The 22,126-nt window shown below is 37.1% G+C and overlaps 2 protein-coding genes across 2 annotated transcripts in view; one reads left to right on the top strand and one right to left on the bottom strand.

Annotated features, from left to right (window-relative positions):
- xrcc5 (X-ray repair complementing defective repair in Chinese hamster cells 5) overlaps positions 1-1,137 on the top strand; it is a gene marked incomplete at its 5' end in the record, with an annotated part of 36,467 nt that extends 35,330 nt beyond the window's left edge. The window contains 1 exon segment of the mRNA NM_001017360.2: positions 824-1,137. Within this exon segment, the coding sequence (NP_001017360.2) occupies positions 824-838 (15 nt within the window).
- An 18,420-nt stretch (positions 1,138-19,557) lies between these two features.
- Positions 19,558-22,126, bottom strand: part of marchf4b (membrane associated ring-CH-type finger 4b) — a 47,170-nt gene continuing 44,601 nt past the window's right edge. The window contains exon 4 of the mRNA NM_001030165.1: positions 19,558-19,994. Coding sequence (NP_001025336.1) covers positions 19,558-19,994 — 437 coding nt within the window. The remainder of the gene's footprint in view (positions 19,995-22,126) is intronic.

Below are 22,126 nucleotides of genomic sequence, written 5' to 3'. Positions count from 1 at the left end.
TAGACTTAAAAATTATCATACTTGTACTTTAAACAGTTGTTATCAACTGATGTATGAATGAATTATTATTACTATAATTAAAACAGCATACATTTTTATTACTTTGTTTAAACAGTTTTTTGTGAAAATTGGATAGACTTCAATCCTTCTTAGACCAAACTGAAAGAAAAAAAGCAAGAGAAGGGACTAATGAATGCAGAGTTTGCTAAATCCATCGAAAATATCGGCTAAACCGGAAAAAATATCGGTCAATGCCGATATTTAAAAATGCCAAATATCAGCCGATATATAGGTCAAACACTATTCTTGTTGAGGTCTGCTGGCTAAGTAAAGGAATAATAATGATAAAAATACAAGTCTAATCATTAGTTTAAACTTTTTTTATTAAAGCAGGGTGGCCGATATTTAGCCGATATATTTAATTGTAATTAATAAATATAATTAAAACAATCATCGGTATACTTTTTGTATACATTTGAATTACTTTTAAACAGTTTTTCCGACTATTAGATAGACTTCAGTCCTTATTAAACCAAACTCAATAACAAAAGTGAGGAAATGGAAGAATGAAAGCATAGTCTGCTAAAGCCATCAAAAAAAAGTCTGCCATGCCATTAAAATAAAAGTCCCCCTCAGAAAAAATCTGAAAAAGGTAACTAAAAAGTGTATGGGTCGATGCCGATATTTAAAAAAAAAAGGCAAATATCGGCTGATATATCAGTCAAAACACTATTCTTAATGTAATCTGCTGGCTAAATAAAGGAATGTTAATAATAATAATAATATTACTCTAACGTTTAGTTTTGGTTTGTTTGTTTTTTAGCTGGACATGATGTAAACGGATGTCTCCAACACCGGTGTTCATCCACTCCTGTGCATTTCTCCATTAAGTGCCATTCCTAGTGTTTTTTGTTATTGATGAAACACAAACTCCTGGAAAAGTGCTGTAATTTCTCTGTCCTGTGCATGTTTGGCAATTGATTTGCTGAAGTTTGATTTGTGTCTCATGTATTGCGCAGCCTCTATTTGTTGGATTTTCTAAAGAGAAGGAAATAATAATGTTAATGTCTGTGTGTTTTAACAGCCACTGAAACTTGAATGCTTTAAATAAAAGATCAGACAAAACTGTAAATCTAATGTCTGCATTTCAGTTGTCTTTATAAACCTGACGTGTTTCTGTGTGTTTCAGCAATCTGTGCATTGGAAACAAATAGTTTTGAGTTAATTTCTCACAGCTCAGATTTATTTTCTAAGTGAATTTATTTCCTCCATTTGCATGTATAGGGTTTCTTGCAATTGGTGAATTTTTTCTTATGTTGTGTTCACACCAGAAGTGGCTTGCGCGAATATTATCATGCTATCGCTCATAAATAGACACATGAACATTTGGAGTTTAAATCTTGCAAATCTGCTTCATTCGCACGTCTATTTCACTTCATTTGTGCGTCAAATTCACTTCATTCGCGCGTCAAATTCACTTCATTCGCGCGTCAAATTTACTTCATTCGCGTGTCAAATTTGCTTTATTCGTATGTCAAATTCGTTTAATTCGTGTGTGAAATTCACCTCATTCGTGCGTCAAAGTCGATTCGTTTGTGCAGCAAATTAACTTCATATGAGCGTCAAACTCGCTTTATTCGCGTGTCAAATTCGCTTAATTCACACGTCAAATTAACTTCATGTGTGCATCAATTTCGCTTCATTTGCGCGTCAAATTCACTTCATAATAGTCATGGATTTAGGTCATGGGTGGGGTTTCTGTCTGCCCGGTGACTCTAGCTTCGTTGCTAAATGACTAACATGGATTTTATTAAGAGAGTAGCTGTGTTTATGTGCTTTAGGAAGGCTAAAAAACAGTCTAGATTCATTCGGCGTCGTGTCTGAGTCCACTAGATCCTGTCAGAGGTGCACCCAGCTCTGTGTTTATCAACTCCTCCAGAAACTATACCTGGATGATGAAAGCTTTCAGTGGTGCTTCAGACTGAGCCGAGCCCAGTTTGATGAGGTGTTGCTCGGTGTCAGCAGGAGGATTTCGCCTCGGGACACCAACAACAGGTGCTATGTCATAACCACACCCCTACAAGAGCAAGCTTCTGATTGGCGCGAATGCCCACTAGCATTCAGATTTTTTATAGATTTTTTTTTTTTTTTTTTCAAAATATATTTATTTGCATTTGTTTTGAACACATAATACATTTAAATAAAAGAGAAAAAACACACATAAGAGAACCTTGCAGAACTTTAACCCCCCCCCCAAAATAATAATAATAAATAAATAATAATTAAAAAAATAATAATAAATGAATAAAAAAACAAATTAAAAAAAAAAAAAAAAACTCTCGCTAGTTTCCGTACACCAGCATTCACAGCCATCCAATTTACAGTTTAACCTTTTACCTTCACTGCGTATTTAGTAATTTTAGGAGATCACATTATGTAATGGAGATACACAATACGAAGAAGAAGTGAATGTTGAGTATTAGTCGTCCATCCCTGTCAAGTCCTCTTGGTTACAATAGCATAAAAATGGAGTCCAAATATTGTAAAAGTCTTTAAGTTTCCCTTTAACTGCATAAGTCAGTTTTTCCATGGCGAGGTTGTTAGTCATTTCTTTAATCCAGAGTATTGAGGAAGGACCTTGCATCTCCTTCCATTTTAAAGCAATAGCCCGTTTGGCCTGAAGCAAACTAAAGTCAATTAGTTTGCGTTTACTGGCGCTCACCACAAAATTTACTGGATATATATGAAATAGACAGAGTTTGGGATCACAAGGTACATTTTCTTCAGTCAGTTTACCAATCATAACCAGAATACTCTTCCAAAATGTTTGAATCTCAGTACACTCCCACATACAATGATAAAGGGTTCCAATATCTTGTTTACATTTTAAACAGCTGTCAGGAATATTTGGGTTGAACTTATGTAATTTAACCGGGGTAATGTATGTCCGCATGAGCCATTTATATTGAAGCAATCTGCATCTAGTATTTACACTATATGTTTGCGCAAACAAACAAGAATCCATCCATTCATCTTTAGAAATATCTTCCTGAAGGTCATTTCTCCATGCGGTTAAATAGGACATTGAACTTTCTTTTGAACCCTCTAAAAGTGTATTATAAAAAAAAGACAGATTGCCTTTATCCCTTAAATGTTTCACAGTATGTTCTTCTATAGTTGACAAAGAGGGCTCTACATAAGTTTTAATTTCAGAGTGTATAAAACTTCTTATCTGTAGATATTTGAAGAAGTGCTTCTGAGGAATATCATATTCTTTCATCAGTTGTTGGAACGACATCATTGTACCATCCTTATATAAATCTTTTACTTGTTTTGCACCCTTATACATCCAATTTTTAAATCCCCCATCATTTCTCCCAGGCACAAACATTGCATTACCCCAAATTGGCGACAGACTTGAGAGTTTAATTGTTTCACCTAAAAAGTCATGAGCTTCATACCATACACAAATAGAATTTCTAAGGAAAGGATTATTTGTATATTTTTTTAGTACTTTAACTGGAGAAGAATAAAGATACATCTGTAATGGAGTTGTTATTTCATTTTTTTCTATATCTATCCATGCTGGAGGGTCTGTTTCTATGAAGTAATACATAGCGGAACATAATTGAGCTGCCCAATAATAGAGTTTTATATTAGGTAGTTTAAGCCCTCCCCGCTCATATGGTAAATAAAGTAGGGACAAACGTAACCGAGGACGCTTGTTGTTCCATATAAACCTTGTAAACATTTTCTTGAGTGTTACAAAGAATGTAGCTGGAAGTGGAAGAGGAATTGACTGAAAGAGATACAAGAATTTAGGTAGAATTGACATCTTTATAATATTTATACGTCCAATCATTGAGATTGGCATTGCATTCCATCTCTCGAGCGAGTCCATGACTTTTTTTAACAATGGGTCATAATTAATTGAAATAATCTCTTTTATATTTGTGACTATCTTAATTCCTAAATACGTAAGCTCTTCTTGTGAATTGAAAAATTGCCTATTGTTTGTATAGTTTCTCTGTTCATCCTTGTTTAGTAATAGCAAGGCACTTTTATTATTGTTAACTTTATAACCTGAAAACTCTCCGAATACTTTTAATAAAGCGTTAAGAGCTTGAATTGAAAGTTCCAGACTACTAAGAAAAACAACAATATCATCTGCAAACAGAGATAAACGGTGTTCTCTCTCACCTATTATTATGCCTTTGATTTCAGGACTACTGCGAATTGCCATTGCAAGAGGTTCTATTGCGAATAAAAACAACAAAGGGGATAGTGGGCACCCTTGACGGGTTCCCCTACTTAAGTTAAATGGCTTTGATATTTGATTATTTGTTATTATTTCTGCTTGTGGATCATTGTAAAGTAATTTGATCCATCTAATATACCCATCACCCAACCCAAATCTCTCAAGCACTTCGAAAAGATACCTCCATTCAATCCTGTCGAAGGCTTTTTCTGCGTCCAACGACAGAATTGCATGGTCCTTGGCCTTTTGTTTTTTAAAAACTATATTTAAGACCCTTCGTATGTTATGAAAGGCTTGCCTTCCCAGCACAAACCCATTTTGATCATTCATGATAAGGTTTGGTATGAACTTTTCAATTCTTTTAGATAGAGCCTTACAGAGAATCTTAGTATCGCAAGACATTAACGATATGGGCCTATAGGAGGATTTTTCATTGGGAGGTTTACCTGGCTTTAATATAAGAGTAATTAGAGCTGATCTCAGGGAGGGGGGTAATATTCCTTTTCCCAAAGATTCATTGAACATTTCAAGTAAGTGTGGTAAAATTTTTCCTGCAAATGTTTTGTAGATTTCCATCGGGAGGCCATCCGGTCCAGGAGCCTTGCCGTTGCACATGTCCTGTAGAGCCTCTGAGAGCTCTTCTATACTTAAATTCTTTTCTAAATTACTTCTCGTCTCTTCTGATAATTTTGGAAATGTAATTTTATCAAGAAAATTATTTTGCCCCTCTAAATTATTGGCAATTTCCGATTTATACAAATTTTCATAGTACAGTTTAAAAATATTATTTATTTCCAATGGGTCTACCGTTTTCTCCCCATTCTCTAAGAAAATCGAATTGATGGCTCTATCTGTTTGTATTTTCTTGATTCTCCATGCTAGAAGTTTTCCTGATTTTTCCCCCTGATCATAATAGGACTGCTTTAGCCACATTAAATTCTTAGATATTTTACTACTCGTTATTTCATTATATTTGGCTTTCAGTACAAGAAGTTCTTTCTGCTTTGAAGGGTCAAAATTACTGAAGAGATGCCGTTCTATTACTTTAATTTGTTTCCCCAGGTCTTCTAATTGTGCCTGATAAATTTTGGATCTGTATCTTGTATAACTTAATATCTCCCCTCTAATATATGCCTTGAAGGCCTCCCATTTAACCGAGGCGCTTGTCTGATTTGTATTAACTAAAAAATATAGATCAATTTTATTATCCAAGAATTTCACAAAATCATGATCAAGAAGCCAACTTGCTTGAAATCGAAATCTGGGAGGTGGGAGTACAAGATTGTCAAATTGGATTGTAAACAAAACAGGGGCATGGTCGGAAAGTAAAATACTATCATACCAACTTTTACCTACCTTCGTCACTAAACCATTGGAAATTAAAAAATAATCTATTCTTGAAAATGTTTTATATGTATTCGAAAAGCATGAATATTCTTTCTTGTTTGGATTGAGATACCTCCATATCTCAACTAAATTTAAGTCAGTCATATACTTCAAGATAGTTTTTTTAGACTGTTGATGGGTATCTACTCCTGAAGAGCGATCATTTATGGGGTTTAGTACACAATTAAAATCTCCCCCTATTACATAATTTCCGGCATAGGCTGAGATAGTGAAAAAGAAATTCTGAAAAAACGAAGGATCATCCACATTAGGAGCGTAAATGCTTATTAAATTAATATGTGATGTCAAAATTGTACCATTAAGAATTATGTATCTCCCTAACGGATCTATATATTGCTGTTTTAACTGAAATGGAATGGATTTGTGTATAAGAATCATGACTCCCCTGGCTCGAGAGGTGAACGATGCATTGAAAACTTGCCCTGGCCATCTCTTAGTGACTCTACTAACATCATCTTTTAATAAATGGGTTTCTTGTAAAAAGATTATGTTTGCTTTCATTTGTTTTAATCGACCTAGTACTTGTTTAAGTTTTACCAAATTATTTAGTCCTCTTACATTCCAGCTGCCAATTTTTATCTCCGAATTATTAATCATTTACCTACTTATATAACCATGTAAATACAACTGTGAGTGGTCGTACCATAAAGAAAGTAAAACAAAAAGAGTGAGAGAAAAAAAAAAAAAAAAAAAAAAAAGGTTAACACAAACGCATACATAAACAACCCCCGCCACCCCCCACCTGCAATCCCCCAACTGGAAAGCATAATAATACCCCTTACAATGAACCTTGGTTATGAAACATGTTAGATCCATGTAATATGGAGCAATTTTTTGCAAGCCTACTCTCATTACTATGGGTCCTGGGCTCGCTAAAGAGGAACATAGCTGGGCTCTGAATTATGTAGAATAAATTCCACTCTATTAAACATCAGTCGAGATTGGACTGACTCGTATGCCTCTATACATGAACTTGTTTACTCATACTGGTGAACATAGTAGAGAACGGAAAAATCTATTTAAACTACATAACTGGTAATGTAATTTGCCGATATTTACCAGTTCTGGTAGAAAATAATCACGTTTAATTCCACGTAAATGTAAACATCTTAACCACTTGAAAAGGAATGAAAAAATGTATCCTTATTAACTAGACACAGTGTTCAAGTCCTGATGAGTCAGCGCTTACTTGTGTCGCAAAGTTTAAATATTGGTTCGTACTGACCGAACAAAATCCTCTGCCTCCGCTACGGTTTTAAAGACATGACGCTGGCCGACGTGCGTGACTATCAGGTGCGCCGGGTAAAGCATCCCATACCGAATTTCCATGCCTCGAAGTTGTGCTTTTACTCCGTCGAACTGTCGCTGTCTCTGACGAGTCTCTGCTGATAAATCTTGAAACAAGCTGATTCGTTGCCCTTCGTATCTTAACTCCTTCATTTTCCTAGCCGCTCTTAAAGCCTTCTCCTTGTCCTGGTAATTCAGGAACTTTATCACGATCGCTCTTGGAGCTGACGGGCGGTTCGGGTTAACTTGTCCTACGCGGTGCGCTCGTTCAATGGCAGGTGGCGATCCGAACTCATCCCTCAAAATCGTAGGGAAAAAATTCTCAATGAAGGCGCACATATTGGACCCTTCTGTTTTTTCTGGCAGGCCAATTAGTCTCAGGTTAGAACGCCTTCCTCTGTCCTCCAAATCCTGCACCTTGTTTCGTAGAAATTCAGTTGTTTCTTCGAGTTTATTTACTTTGTGTTGAAGGGCTGTTACGTCCTCTTCAGCCTGTGAGATCCTCTCCTCAGCCGCTCCAATTCGTTGCGCTTGTGACAGTAAGTCCGTTTTTATGCCGTTTATGGCTTCCATTGTGTCAGTGAATTGTTTTGAACAATCGTCTCTAAAGGATTGAACTGCACGTAGGATATCGTCGTTTGTGGCCGCGTTGTCTTCACTTTGTGGCTCGGTTAGCTTCTTGCTAGCTAACACCTTGCCTTCCTCTTCCATCTGTCCAGATGGCTTAGAATGTTGTGGAAGTTTGATGGTTTTGGGTGGCATTTTTGTCCGTCGAACTTTTAAGTGGTTTTCCAAACGCTTATTATACGAGTTCTAGCCTTTTTGGAAATTTAAACGAACATTCAGTAGCGAGCCCGATTCACGCGTCTTATCAGCTGCACGCCATAACCGGAAGTCATTTTTTATAGATTTGATTGAGATTTATAAAATAAACATAAACCAATACACATTCACATAATCAAATCCAAAAAATAATAAAGATAATAGTAAACACATTCAGGTTTTTGCATTGACTTTGGACTTGATTTCTAGTTAATTTGAGTTTATATCATTGAATTATGGATTTACATCTAACATTTCTGACTTTTTGTTGAAGTGTAACTATTGAATTCCTTTTTTTTCTTCCATTTTGCCGCATATTTGAGTTTTTATTTAAATTAACTATAGTGGGAACCTCTTAATAATAAAATAAAATAATAAATGATAAGTAAAACAATACAAATGCAATGAATAAAAGTATAAAATTATGAATTTGTTCTGACAAAATTCTTCATATATAAAATATTCAGAGTACATTTCTAGTTTGAATGTAAAATTTTGGCAGTTGAATGAAGAAATATAACATGTTTAATGTTTGTATGTACATAGAAAAGATGTTATTGTGTATAATCATGAGCTTGCATGATATTTTTGTCTGTAAAAGCACATCTCCTGTTATTTCTCTACAGCCACAGGTAAGATTTTCCACCACAGAATGAGTGCTTATTCATTCATTCATTTTCTTGTCGGCTTAGTCCCTTTATTAATCCGGGGTCGCCACAGCGGAATGAACCGCCAACTTATCCAGCAAGTTTTTACGCAGCGGATGCCCTTCCAGCAGCTACCCATCTCTAGGAAACTTCCACACACACACTACGGACAATTTAGCCTACCCAATTCACCTGTACCGCATGTCTTTGGACTGAGGGGGAAACCGGAGCACCCGGAGGAAACCCGTGCGAAGGCAGGGAGAACATGCAAACTCCACACAGAAACGCCAACTGAGCCGAGGTTTAAACCAGCGACCTTCTTGCTGTGAGGCGACAGCACTACCTGTACCTTCTGTGCCACTGCCTCGCCCTGAGTGCTTATTAGTTCTGAAAAAAAGGTATTCATACATTCATTTTTATTCATTTGTTCGCAGCGGCATGAACCACCAACTTCTAACTGCAACCCAGTACTGAGAAACATCTATACACATTATCACACACTACGTCCAATTTAGTACATCCAATTTCCCCATGTTTTTGGACTGTGAGGGAAACAAACCGGAGCACCCGGAGGAAACCCACGCCAACACGGGGAGAACATGCAAACTCCACACAGAAATGCCAACTGACCCAGCTGGGACTCGAAACAGCGATTTTCTTGCTGTGAGGTGACAGTGCTAACCTCTGAGCCCGTTGTTTGGTATGTAAAATTCTAATTAATCCTAATTTATTAGTTTTTGTGTGTGAAACCTTCAGATTGTCTCATGCAGATTTACAGCTCTTCTTCTGTGTATGTGGATCACTGACTGTAACTGTTTCTGAGCTCTAGATTAATACCGCATTCGTTTCTGATGTTTTCAGATTGAGAACAGGCAGAAAGCTGTAATGACTGTCACTGAGACTTCAAACAGGAGCTTTATTCCCTCCGCAGCTCCTCTAGAGGAAGATGAAAGCAGGTAAAACCACACACTCACTTCAACATTACTGTATAGGAGGACTCACACACACAGATGGACTGAGAGCTTAGTCTTTGTTAGCCTGGGATATGATAGATCTTTTACCTTGCCGGTTTGACAGGGACTTCCTCAGGGTTCAGTATTGGGCCCAAACCTGCCTTATCAAATATACAAAATGATGGTAACACTTTAAACTTAAGCTTAGGTCTCAATTCATGCAACTTATGATCTGCCTAATATTAAGATATTAACTGTTTATTAGTAGTCATAAAGTATGATCTGGATCCCTAATCCTACCCAAAATCTAAACCCAACCACTGCCTTATGAAGTGGTTACAAATTATTAGAAATTGAAAATCAAAGATAATTTGTCTTTCTAATTCTGTACACTTTCGTTTTATGAAGTAGAAAATGGAAAATAAATATTGTAAATTAATGTAATGTGATGCAACGATTGACATTTTTCCGATTGGCTACTTCTGCCTGTGGACTGCATACCTAATGAGGGGGAGGGGCTTGCTGCTCAAACAATACACAGACTCTGACGTGAAGCAGCAGCAGCTCCGTGTTTCCTGTGTTTTTATTAACATTATTGTCCCTCATCAGGTATGAAATATTGAAATCGTTATCAAAATGAGTTGAATATACGTTAGAGATATGAAAGCAACAAGTGTCATCTGTTACATTAACTTGATAGTGTATATTAATATATATGAGTTTGTATTAATTGAGGATATATATACACCCTGCACTGTAATTCCAACGGCAACAGTGATGATTTAAATGTCAACTGAAGAAACGGTCAAGTGAATGTACTGTATAAGTATCAACATAACCATAGATATATACATTAGATGTCGCCTGGCCTATTGTTGTCCATTAGACGGAATGCGTTAATAGCACCGCCATCTTGCTACAGGGTAGCACTCCTTTGAAATGAATGCGGGAGCAAGGTACAGTGGAGGACTGTGTCCATCCAAAGCCAGAAATATACACATATATTTGTGATCGGGAGTTTTCCTGGATGTTAGTATGTAATTTTTTTTCTAATTACGAAAATGATAATTTTACATTTTACATTGATGGATCAGTGACCGCACGGGCATTCCTGACAAATAGCTTGTGTTTGTGTGTACAGAAATGTACTATTCACCCTCCCTGTTAAATTTGATCTAATCATGTCCTGAAACACAGCTCCTCTCCTGCTTTCACTTCTCATACTGACGGAGGGAGCGATTCGTTTGTGAATGAATCCCCCAAACGACTCTTTTTCTAACGTTAGCCGACAATAATACAAGTTTCTGGCAGCGCAGAATCTCGTTGTCATATTTCTTTTGCATTGTTTGCTGATTTTATTCAACAAAACTAGCATAAGCCGAGTGTTTAGTGCGAGTTGGAGCTGCTTTGCCTTATAGTGAATGCAGAAAGTGACAGTTATCATCAATAACGTTACCTGTGTAGCACAAAAGTTCAGAACATACAAAAACAGAAAAAAAAACTTAATATTACCTATGAAATGTTCTGCCTTTGTGCTTTGTTTTCTTTGTTTGCTCGTTACTACACCCGTAGACAGCGCTGAAGTCCCGCATCTTCACGTAATAACACTGTCTTGACTAGTGCGGTTAAATGACATTTGTCCTGGGAGCACTGTACCAATGTGGCGGCGCTATTGACGCATGCTCAGGGTCCCTATGCGATATCTAGTGTATAAATCTATGTCAACATAACAACTAACAAAGGGAATATTGTTATAAAAGTAATTATTAAAATATATAATTATTTTAATAAATATAAAAGTCACAAAGTGCTATTATTTCCCATAGTTGGTTACAATGTATATATAAAGAGAAATATATGTGTAGGTCGGTTATATGGCTTTGTGTGTGTGTTATAGGACAATTAAACTGAATAGTTTATTTAGGAAGAATCATATAATGACTTTATTGTAATTTATAACAGTAATGTGCAGGGAATATGTATGTGAATATTTTGTGATGTATATATAATATCTGTGAAGATGTTTACATATGTTTTTCTACAATGTAAAAGTATACTTTTAAGTGCATTCCTTTAAAAAAAAATACAATACACAGACTCTGACGTGAAGCAGCGGCAGCTCCGTGTTTCCTGTGTTTTTGTTAACATTACTGTCCCTCATCAGGCGGTGAGGGCGCTACACTTACTTACTATTAATAAACAGCTTATTACACTGCAAAAAATGCTTTTCTTACTTAGATTTTTGTCTTGTTTCTAGTCCAAATATCTGAAAATTCCTAAATCAAGAAGAAATTTCTAGACAAGCAAAACATATTGTCTCGTTTTGAGAAATAATATGCCAATAATAAGTGAGTTTTTCCTTAAAACAAGCAAAATAATCTGCCAATGGGGTAAGCAAAATAATCTTACGTCAAAAGAAAAAACAAGATTAATTTGCTTACCCCATTTGCAGATTATTTTGCTTGTTTTAAGGAAAAACTCACTTATTATTTCTCAAAACAAATCAATATGTTTTGCTTGTCTAGAAAATGCCTCTTGATATAAGAAATTTTAGATATTTAGACTAGAAAAAAGACAAAAAATCTAAGAAAGAAAAGCATTTTTTTTGCAGTGTAGTAGTTTATCAAGCTGGTTGTATTAGTTAATGCTTCATTAATACTGTGAATTGTGACCTAAACTGAAGTGTTACCAATACTTACTGTGAAATTGTTATACTTTCTTTAACAGAGCAAGTACATTTTCAAAGTATTTCCAATATTATTTTGTCCTCTGGAGAAAGTCTTATTTGTTTTAGTTTGGCTGGAATAATAACAGTTTTTTTTAATTTCTAAACAATTTTAGGGTCTAATGGCTTGCTTAATTAACCTAGTTAAGCCTTTAAATGTCACTTTAAGCTGAATAATAGTCTCTTGAAAAATATCTAGTCAAATATCGTGTGCTGTCATCATGGCAAAGATAAAAGAATTAAGTTTTAATGATTAATTTCCAAAGTTTAAAGATGTTAAAAAATCTTCTCCCCTTTAAACTGCACTTAATAAACATTTGAATAGAAATCTAAGGAGGGCTGATGATTTTGACTCTAACTGTAGTAGTATTTTTAATTTAATAATAAATGAATATATTTTTTCAAGTATATATTAATGTAAATGTATTCGTTCATTCATTCATTATTTTTCGGCTTAGTCCCTTTTTTAATCAGGGGTCGCCACAGCGGAATGAACCGCCAACTTATCCAGCATGTTTTACACAGCGGATGCCCTTCCAGCTGCAACCCAAGACTGGGAAACAACCATACACTCTCATTCACACTCATACACTACAATTTAGCTTACCTAATTCCCCTATAGTGCATGTGTTTGGACTGTGGGGGAAACCGGAGCACCCGGAGGAATCAGCGTCTTCTTGCTGTGCCAGCCTATGAGGCACCGCCACTTTTTTTCAATGCATTTTTTTTAATTCGCTTTACTATTTTCAGCACTGACAGAGGCAGAATAATGACACCATTGTCATCTGCAAATTAAATTAGTTTAATAATTAATGAAATGATTAAAGCTGAAATTATTGCATAGTTCGTTTACACAGCAATAACAATGTGATATTCTCTTCGCTGCTTTGAAAAGGAAGCTTTATATAAATCAATGTGACTTAATTAACTTTTCAATGCATCATGAGATGTTTAGTACAATCCTTTCTAAAAAAAAAAACATTCCTACATCTTTTGTCCTTCTTCTAGCTTGCATAAGCTTTTATGGATTAAAGAGCCGCTATTATGGGTTTTTGAAAATAAGCTTCCATGCAGTGTGTAACAGCTCTAAGTGAACACATCCCGCTGAGGTTTAAATCGAAAAGTGCAGCATGTTTAAAACTATTGATTCTTTTGTAAAATATTTGACTTAATAACAAATCGAGTTTGGTGTGGATCTTTTGTTGGATCGCATCGAAATCGATACGGTACATCTTCAAATATGTACTTACAAATGTGCACACGCCTTCCCTCCACACACTCACGGTAGAGCGGGGGATCACGGGACTGATCATGGTGCGAAGATGACGATCACTGACAGATTCGGCTGTGGGCAGGGGCGGAGCAAACTGAACTGGTGCTCAAAAGATGAGCATGCTGCCCTCAAACTGAAAGTGAAAACGAGAGACGGGGTTGTGGTTGCGCGTACGACAGCGAGAACCAGGGCGGTGGGGGAGATTATCGCGGACGAAAGTGAGGAGATGTCGCTGACGCCCTCTCTCCATTCTGCAGCTCTAGGCGGCCGCCTGGGTCGCCTCTATGGACGCTCCAGTCCTGGCTGTGGTGAATAAAGGGTTCAAGTTAATTTTCACAATAACACCACAGTATTGCCAACCTAGTGCTCCTGTCATTTTCTGATTTTTGATACCATAACCTACGCTGCAACGCGGGATTCGCTGGCAATTTGCTTTTGAAGGAGCAGCAGAGACTAGAGGACTTTGTCAGACTTTGACAGGGACTTGGTCAGTAACTTTTACTGTTCATATGGACCAGTTTTTTCTTCCTCCTGATCATAACATGTCATTAAAATTGTTGCCTTGTTTTGTGTAGCAAAATATGTGTTTAATTGTGTGTTATAACTTGTGATCGCTCCGGGTGGCTTGTAATCACATATCTATTATAGATCAGTGCTTGTACTGTATCTCTCAGGTTAAATCTGTATGGGGCTGTTCACATATCGCATCCAAAACCATGTTAAAAACGTGACGCCTGCTTCTTCCTTTACCAATTTAAATGGGTTTCTGAGCTGGCGATCCTCTGCTGTTTGCCTTTGCTTTGGCCACCATCAGCCGTTCCTACACACGCGCGGTGCAGCCAATTTTCAAAATAGTTCAGTTGTTTGCCACTGTGTGGATTAATACTGAATGTGTGTCGTTGTTATTACTTGGGGTTAGGTTTAAGAGTAGAGTAAAGGCTGATTTATACTTCTGCGTCAAACACCGGCGTATGCTACGGCGCTGACGCATAGCCCATCGCCGTGGCCGTCGCCGTCACTGACGTGCACCTCTCAAAAATTGTAACTACACGTCGCAACAACGCGTAGCGCAAGCTCTGTGATTGGTCGGCTTGCTAGCGCCGACGAGTCTGGGCGGGACCGAGAGCCGCGCGAATGGCGCGAGCGATTGTTTACAAGTGTGGAGTCCCATGAAGGAGCTCCGGATGGAAAGTTTTGTTCTTTGTTTACCTCATGGTTAAAGTTGTTGCACGTCCGCCGGTTCCTGCCTCAAAATGAGCGAGTTTGAGTCACTTGTACATCCAGGAAGTGTTCAGAATAGCAAAACAGAAGCGAAGAAACTCGACACAGAGGAACATTTACACCTCACTGCCCACTAGCGTTTCGGAAGTGTTAATGCAGACCAACGGAGACAGCGCGCAGAAGTATAAATGCCCAGCCACGCGCGTTGCCTGCGCCGTGAGTTGCGCCGGTCACTTGACGCAGAAGTATAAACCAGGCTTAAGATGCTGTTGTTTAACTGCATTGCTTTATTGCATTCCTGCATTGGGCTCTCATATACTTTCTGGCTGCTATTTCATAGCCGTGGTGGTCTTTTCTTTCGACCAATAACAACAGACTGGGTCATCGGACCAATCAGCGCAGATTAGCTTCGCGCTAAGGAGGGGTTTGGGAACAAATGAATTGCTGAACGATGCAAATGGAGTCGTTGGGATAATTAGGTAAAAACAAATGCAGATTATAAGACAATGAAAGTGTGTTTTGACCTAGACGCATATCAGCCTGTCGTTGGAGACCCCTAAAACCAAAAGATGACCTTTTAAAATGTAAAATAGTGGCTCTTTAAATCAGGTCTGTAATGTTTCATCTTAGCTTTTCTTCATTAATTAAAAAATAGTTTGCTCTCCTCAGAGAAAATGAGAATAAAATCGAATTTGTTCTGCTTAGGCCTGTCACAATAATCAATACATTTTTGGTCATGCAATAAATACTCACCTGCCACTTTATTAGGTACACCTGTCCAGCTGCTTGTTAATACAAAATTCTAATCAGCCAATCACATGGCTGCAACTTAATGCATTTAGGCATGTAGACATGGTCAAGACAATCTTCTGCTGTTCAAAGCGAGCATCAGAATGGGGGAAGAAAGGGGATTTAAGTGACTTTGAGCATGACATGGTTGTTAGAGCCAGACAGGCTTGTCTGAGTATTTCAGAAATACCCTCTATATATATATATAACACACATATATGTCAATTAACACATTTTATCAATTTTAAATTAATAGAAATGTTTTTCACATGTGTTTGTGCGATACTTTGTAGTGTGCAATTTAACACAGTTGCCTCTAGGAGTCGCCAATGGAAAGAAAACAAACACACACAAGTACGCCAGACATGAAGTTTGTGCAGACCAACGCACATTCCCACATTCATTTCATCGTAAGTAAATCTAAACGTGAGCGTGAAACCTGGCGTACGCAAACTTTTTGTGCGTACGCAGCATTGATACATGAGGCCCCATATGTCCATGTTAGCGTAGCCAGTAGTGACTTCAAAGTAAGTGAAAGATCCAGAAGGGCATCCTGCTGATTTCATTCAGAAGAGCACTTTTTTTGTCAGACGGCTCACCGGTTTGACTTTCATTCACCGTCATTATTTTAAAAAAACACCCGCAACATTTTATTTGTATATGTTTTACTGGAATGCATAATCTCTACAGGTACCTGATAGTTAGCTGTGGAGCTAATATTAATCAGACTCATAGTGAACACTTAAAAATCGTCATCATAATTTACTCGAGTGCACCCCTCAATGTCTCGCGCCCCCCTTAATAGGTGCTGGCGTGCCCCACAGTTGATAAACCCCTGATTTAGATTGCAGCTATGCAGTTTATTTATAAGGATAGTGCCTGTTTTAAATATTCATCATTTCTGATTCAGCACGTTGGCGGTCATCAGCCTGTCATACTGAGCAGAGCAAAGACGGTTGACGTTCTGCCACAAGATGGCGACAGAGACTGCATAATAAGTCCTAAGAGGAGGAAAACAATATTTTCTCAGCGTACATTTCAAACTACAGCTAAAGCCAACATGAAACTCTTATTTTATTTCTAAACTTTGATGTATTTCCATAACTGGATCATGAATAAAAATCTGCTGAGCTAGATTTGATGATTGCATTGTACAAACTGAGTCTCACACAAAAATCAGAAGCTGGAAAATAAGAGTTATTATTTCAAAGACAGAGCAATTGATCACAATTTGATGAATGACAGCAAAGACAAACATCTGTTTTATTTCGAATAAAGTGCACGGATGATTCGTCCACACATGTTAGGAAAATAAATAGGGCTGATTGTGATTTCATGTTGACTTTATGTCCTCACATTATGATCTATGACAACATGCAGAACCAGCAAGCGTGAGAGAACAGAGAGAAGCGAGAGTTTGGGAAAGACGCTTGTGCTTTTCTTCTGTCCTGGTGACATGTCTGGCATGATGATTGACAGCTGTCACTCGGTTTCTGGACAGTGTGAGGGTCATGGGCTGATTGACACGCTTCAGTAACACTCATAACTTTACTGTAAACATACTCTTCAGTTCACAAATGCACCATCAGTCTCTTCAGAGGATAGTGCATGTCGTTGTTTTGTTTCGGAGGGTATTTTAAAGGAACGGTTCACTCAAAACCAAAAAATTATTTACGCTCCCTCCAAATATTTATGGTGTTTATTTATATATATATATATATATATATATATATATATATATATATATATATATATATATATAAATATATATGTATGTGTGTGTGTGTGTGTGTTTGTATATGTATGTATATATATATATATATATATATATATGTATGTGTGTGTGTGTGTGTGTTTGTATATGTATGTATATATATATATATATATATATATATATATATATATATATATATATATATATATATATATATATATATTTATGTGTGTGTGTGTATATATTTAAACAACAGTTCTGTGGTTCTCGAATCTGATTGACTGATAGCTGTGCGATTTTCCCGTAATAACAGCACTCGTACAGCCTCTTTACCCTATTCACCCTGTATTACTCCACCCACAAAGAGTGACAGCAGATGAATTCATCATATTAATAGACTCACTACAGTTTGACAATTATTGCAGCTGTTGAACAGTGTAGTTTTGAGCCTTTTTAGGTGAGAATGTAGTTGTTTAGATTGCAGCTTTGTAGTTTATTTATAAGGATAGTGCATATTTTAAAATATTTATAACTTCGGAAATTCAGTGCGTTGGCAGCCATTAGCCTGTCATACTGAGCAGAGCAAAGATCGTTGACGTTCCGCCACAAGATGGAGACAGAGACTACATAATAAGTCCTTAGGGAAGAAAACTCGGCGAAAAATTTCTAACTACAGCTGAACAAATCATCATAAAACAGGTTAGTGACATTCTAAGTCGATTTCTCTTTTTTGTATGTTGTATTGCTGTATTTATACCATAGTAATCTACTAGTCTTTGCTTTGGCTTTTTCAGAGTTAATAATTGTGATCTCCTGATTGCAACAGAGAAATACTGGGAAATCTCTGTAGACAGAGGGCAATTCATGCTATTTAGCTTTATAATCTTAAAATGTGAGCAAAATCAGCTGTTTTGTCTTCACTTTAGATATTACGCTAGAGAATCATTCAAACACTAGCTCTAAAGTGATGTTGGTGAATTAGCAACGGTTTCTTCTGTTCTGGCGTCAGCTGCAGATGTGAATAATTGGTCAAAGAAAGTAGTTCCTCTTACAAAAGGATTTTTGAGACTCTCCGTTCTTGATTTTCTTTTTTATATACATGATTTTATTGATTTCTTTTGTCTTACACGCTTATGCCGTGGAACTGTAGTATAAACGCAATATCACACTCGTAGCAGTGCGATGTGGCTGTATATCATCACTGGTGTATCACACGGTCTGTGGCCTCGAGCTAACGCATGCCTCCCACCAGTGCCGATATACAGCCAAATCACACTGCTACTCGTGTGATATTGCTCATATATACGTGTGCGTGTGTATGCATACACACACACACACTATATTACCAGAATAAATGTTAATTGAATAAATTTGTATCAAAAGTAAATTAATAAGTAAAAAAGGCAGAAAATATTAAAGCAAAATTGAAAACACTTTTTAAAGGCTAAATTATTATTTAAAAAAAAATCTAAATTTTGTATCAAAAAAATCTAAATATTATTAATAAAATAAAATGTATTGTTTCAATTTTCATTAAATCATTTTCTTTCGGCTTAGTCCCTTTATTAATCAGGGCTCGCCACAACCAAATGAACTGCCAACTTATCCATGTTTTATGCAGCGGATGCGCTTCCACCTGCAACCCAGTACTGGAAAACACCCATACACTCATTCACACACATACACTATGGACAATTTAGCTCACCCAATTCACCAATAGCGCATGTGTTTCGACTGTGGGGGAAACTGGAGCACCCGGAGGAAATCAAAAATAATGCTGAATAACGTTTGTTCTGTAGTTTTAATCCAAATACAAAATAAAATACTACTTTTATAATAATATAACTTTATAATAACATCATGCTTTTTTAAAGCTTGACATTAATCATTTCTTTTGACTTAGTCGCTTATTTATCAGGGTTCGCCACAGCGGAATGAACCGCCAACTTATCCAGCATGTGTTTTACACAGCAGATGCCTTTCCACCTGCAACCCAGTACTGGAAAACACCCATACACACTCATCCACAACGGCCAATTTAGTCAATCCAATTCCCCTATAGCGCTTGTGTTTGGACTGTGCGGGAAACCGGAGCACCCGGAGGAAACCCACGCCAACACGGGGAGAACATGCAAACTCCACACAGGAACGCCAACTGACCCAGCCGAGGCTAGAACCAGCGACCTTCTTGCTGTGAAGCGACAGTGCTAACCACTGTGCCACCGTGTCACTCTGACATTAATCAATCAATTCTATTTATAACTATGTGTGTTCCACAGGGGAAAAAGATTCATAACATCGTAAAAACACCACGAGAGCGAGTAAACCATGACAGAATTGAGTGAACTGGCCCTTTAAATTCTCATCCTGAGCACTTAAAACAGACAAACATCATCGTTATCATTCATAAAGTCATATATATTGCAGTTCCAGCGTGTGCTCATAAGTCTAGTAATCACTCTCAGACGGTCGTAACTCTCATCACCACCTCTCTGGGTTTGCTGCTGCTGGAGTTGGTGTTGGTGCTAACGTTGCCGCTCAGGGTTCGAGTCTCGTGTGGCCGTAAGTGGCTCAGCAGCTGCAGGAGGTTATATGGACAGTGTTGATCTGGTAAAGTGGTCCCGTCTGCATCCATATATTCTCCTGTAGAGTCCTGTGAGTCCGCTGTGTTTTCCAGCACTGGAGAAGCGGCAGCCGCTAGAATAGAGGACAGTGATGGAGAGATGTTTGATCCAGTGTTCTCTCTCTGCTGGACCAGAGTCTGCGTTTGCTCCTCGCTGCTCTTCTGCTGCTCGCTGTCCCGCTTTTTGTCATAGTTTAACACCTTCCACTGCTGGTTGACCGCCTGCCAGCGATGGAAGATGCGGAAAACAGACGGGCCCTCGTGGACGATTAGTGCTGCGGAGAGAAGGAGGGATGCATAGTATGAAGACTGCACAATATAAAAAATCTGACTTGTGATATTTTTTTTATGCAATATATATTGACATGAATACAATTTCACCAGATGGCTTAAAGGTGAAGTATGTAAGTTTGACACCCAGTGGTTGAACTAGGTATTGCATTTATGGATCAAAGCAAATGCAAGCGCAGGTTGCCAGATTGACAACACCAACAGAAGCGAGTTTTAAATTAAAAGCAATGGATGATAAAGTGACAATGCTCACCTCATGTACACCTCATGTGATTTATTAAGTGTTAAATGCTTATAATGTGCGTTTGAATGCCATTTTACAGGACATTTATTGCCATACTACTGAAAGCAGCAGCAGATAGTTCACCTCAGATCTAGTAAATAAAATAAACCGTCTGAAACTGAACTTCATAACTGTGACTCTTTATTAGAGCATATGTCAGTGATTCAGCATCTACATTTAATAATGTTAAATTGGTTTAATATGCAGTGCTTAATTGGTAATTTGTGAGTTCCTGGAACAGATCGGAGTAATGAATGTGGCATGTTACCATGTGGTAACAGAGTGGTAACAGAACATTTGCGCAATCAAATTGGTGGGTCAATTTAAGTGAATAATAGCTGGCGTTAGTAGATTCTATATACAGTGCATGCGTAAAGTATTCATCGCACTTCACTGTTTCCACATTTGTTTATATTACAGCCTTATTCCAAAATGGATTAAATTGATTGATTTCCTCAACATTCTACACACAATCCCCCATAATGACCATGTGAAAAAGCGTTTTTGAAATTGATTGAATTTATTAAAAATAAAAAAGCTGAAAAATCTCATGTACATCAGTATTCATATCCTTTGCTAAATACTTTGTTGATGCACCTTTGGCAGCAATCAAGTCTTTTTGAATATGATGCCACAATCAGGTTGGATGGGAAGCAACTGTGTAGCTATTTTCAGATCTCTCCAGAAATGTTCAATAGGATTGAGGTCTGGGCTCTGGCTGGGCCACTCAAGGACAATCACAGAGTTGTTGTGAAGCTACTCCATTGATATTTTGGCGGGTCATTGTCCTGCTGGAAGATGAATTGTCGCCACAATCTGAGGTCAAGCGCAATCTGAAGCAGGTCTTCATTCAGGATGTCTCTGTACATTGCTGCATTCATCGTTCCCTCTATCCTGACTAGTCTTCCAGTTCCTGCTGCTGAAAAACATCCCCACAGCATGATGCTGCCCCCACCATGCTATTAGTGGGATGCTATTAGCCTGGTGATGAGCGCTGCCTGCTTTTCTCCAAACGTAACGCCTGGCATTTACCCCAAAGAGTTCAATTTTAAAATATCTGCAAACATATTATGGTGTTTTTATGCTTTAGATGAGTCAAAAGCTTAGACACAGCACCTTTAAATAGCTCTATTTGGAAAAAATCTTGAATTTAGATTGACTGGGGTAATTTTGTAAGGGTGTGAATCATGTATAAAAATAAAAAATAAACTAATTGAAAGCAAGAATAATTGCAAAACAGCTAATGAAAAATGTCAAATACACATCTCTTTATGGTTTCTCTGAGAGACAAACGGTAGGTACAGAAATTGGATCACACTTTACAATAAGGTTCATTAGTTAATGTTAATTAATGCATTTACTAACATGAACAAACAATGAACAATACATTTACTACAGTATTTATTCATATTAGTAAACATTAGTCAATGAAAATACAGTAGTTCATTATTAGTTCATGTTAACTCATGGTGCATTAACTAATGTTAACAAGCATGGACTTGAATGTTTATAATGCATTAGTAAATGTTCAATTATGATTGATAAATGCTGTACGTGTGTTGTTCATGATTAGTTCATGTTAGTAAATGCATTAACTAATAAACCTTATTGTAAAGTGTTACCCAATATAATAATTAAACAATAAAATAAGATGCAATATTTAGTGATTTTATTTTAGATAAGCTTGCAAAGATTTATTTTTCATTTTAAGTACAGTTTCATTTAAACATCTTTAAATAAATAGGAATGAATAATGTCATTCTTCCTGTTTAGAATTTAACTGAGCCTTTATTTGTCATTTATAAGGGATTTATAAAGCATGAATAGTCCTCA

This window comes from Danio rerio, chromosome 9, assembly GCF_049306965.1.
Source record: "Danio rerio strain Tuebingen ecotype United States chromosome 9, GRCz12tu, whole genome shotgun sequence".
Taxonomy (NCBI): Eukaryota; Metazoa; Chordata; class Actinopteri; order Cypriniformes; family Danionidae; genus Danio; species Danio rerio.
The sequence above is the reverse complement of the archived record's forward strand: the minus strand, read 5'-3'. Positions and strand labels throughout refer to the sequence as shown.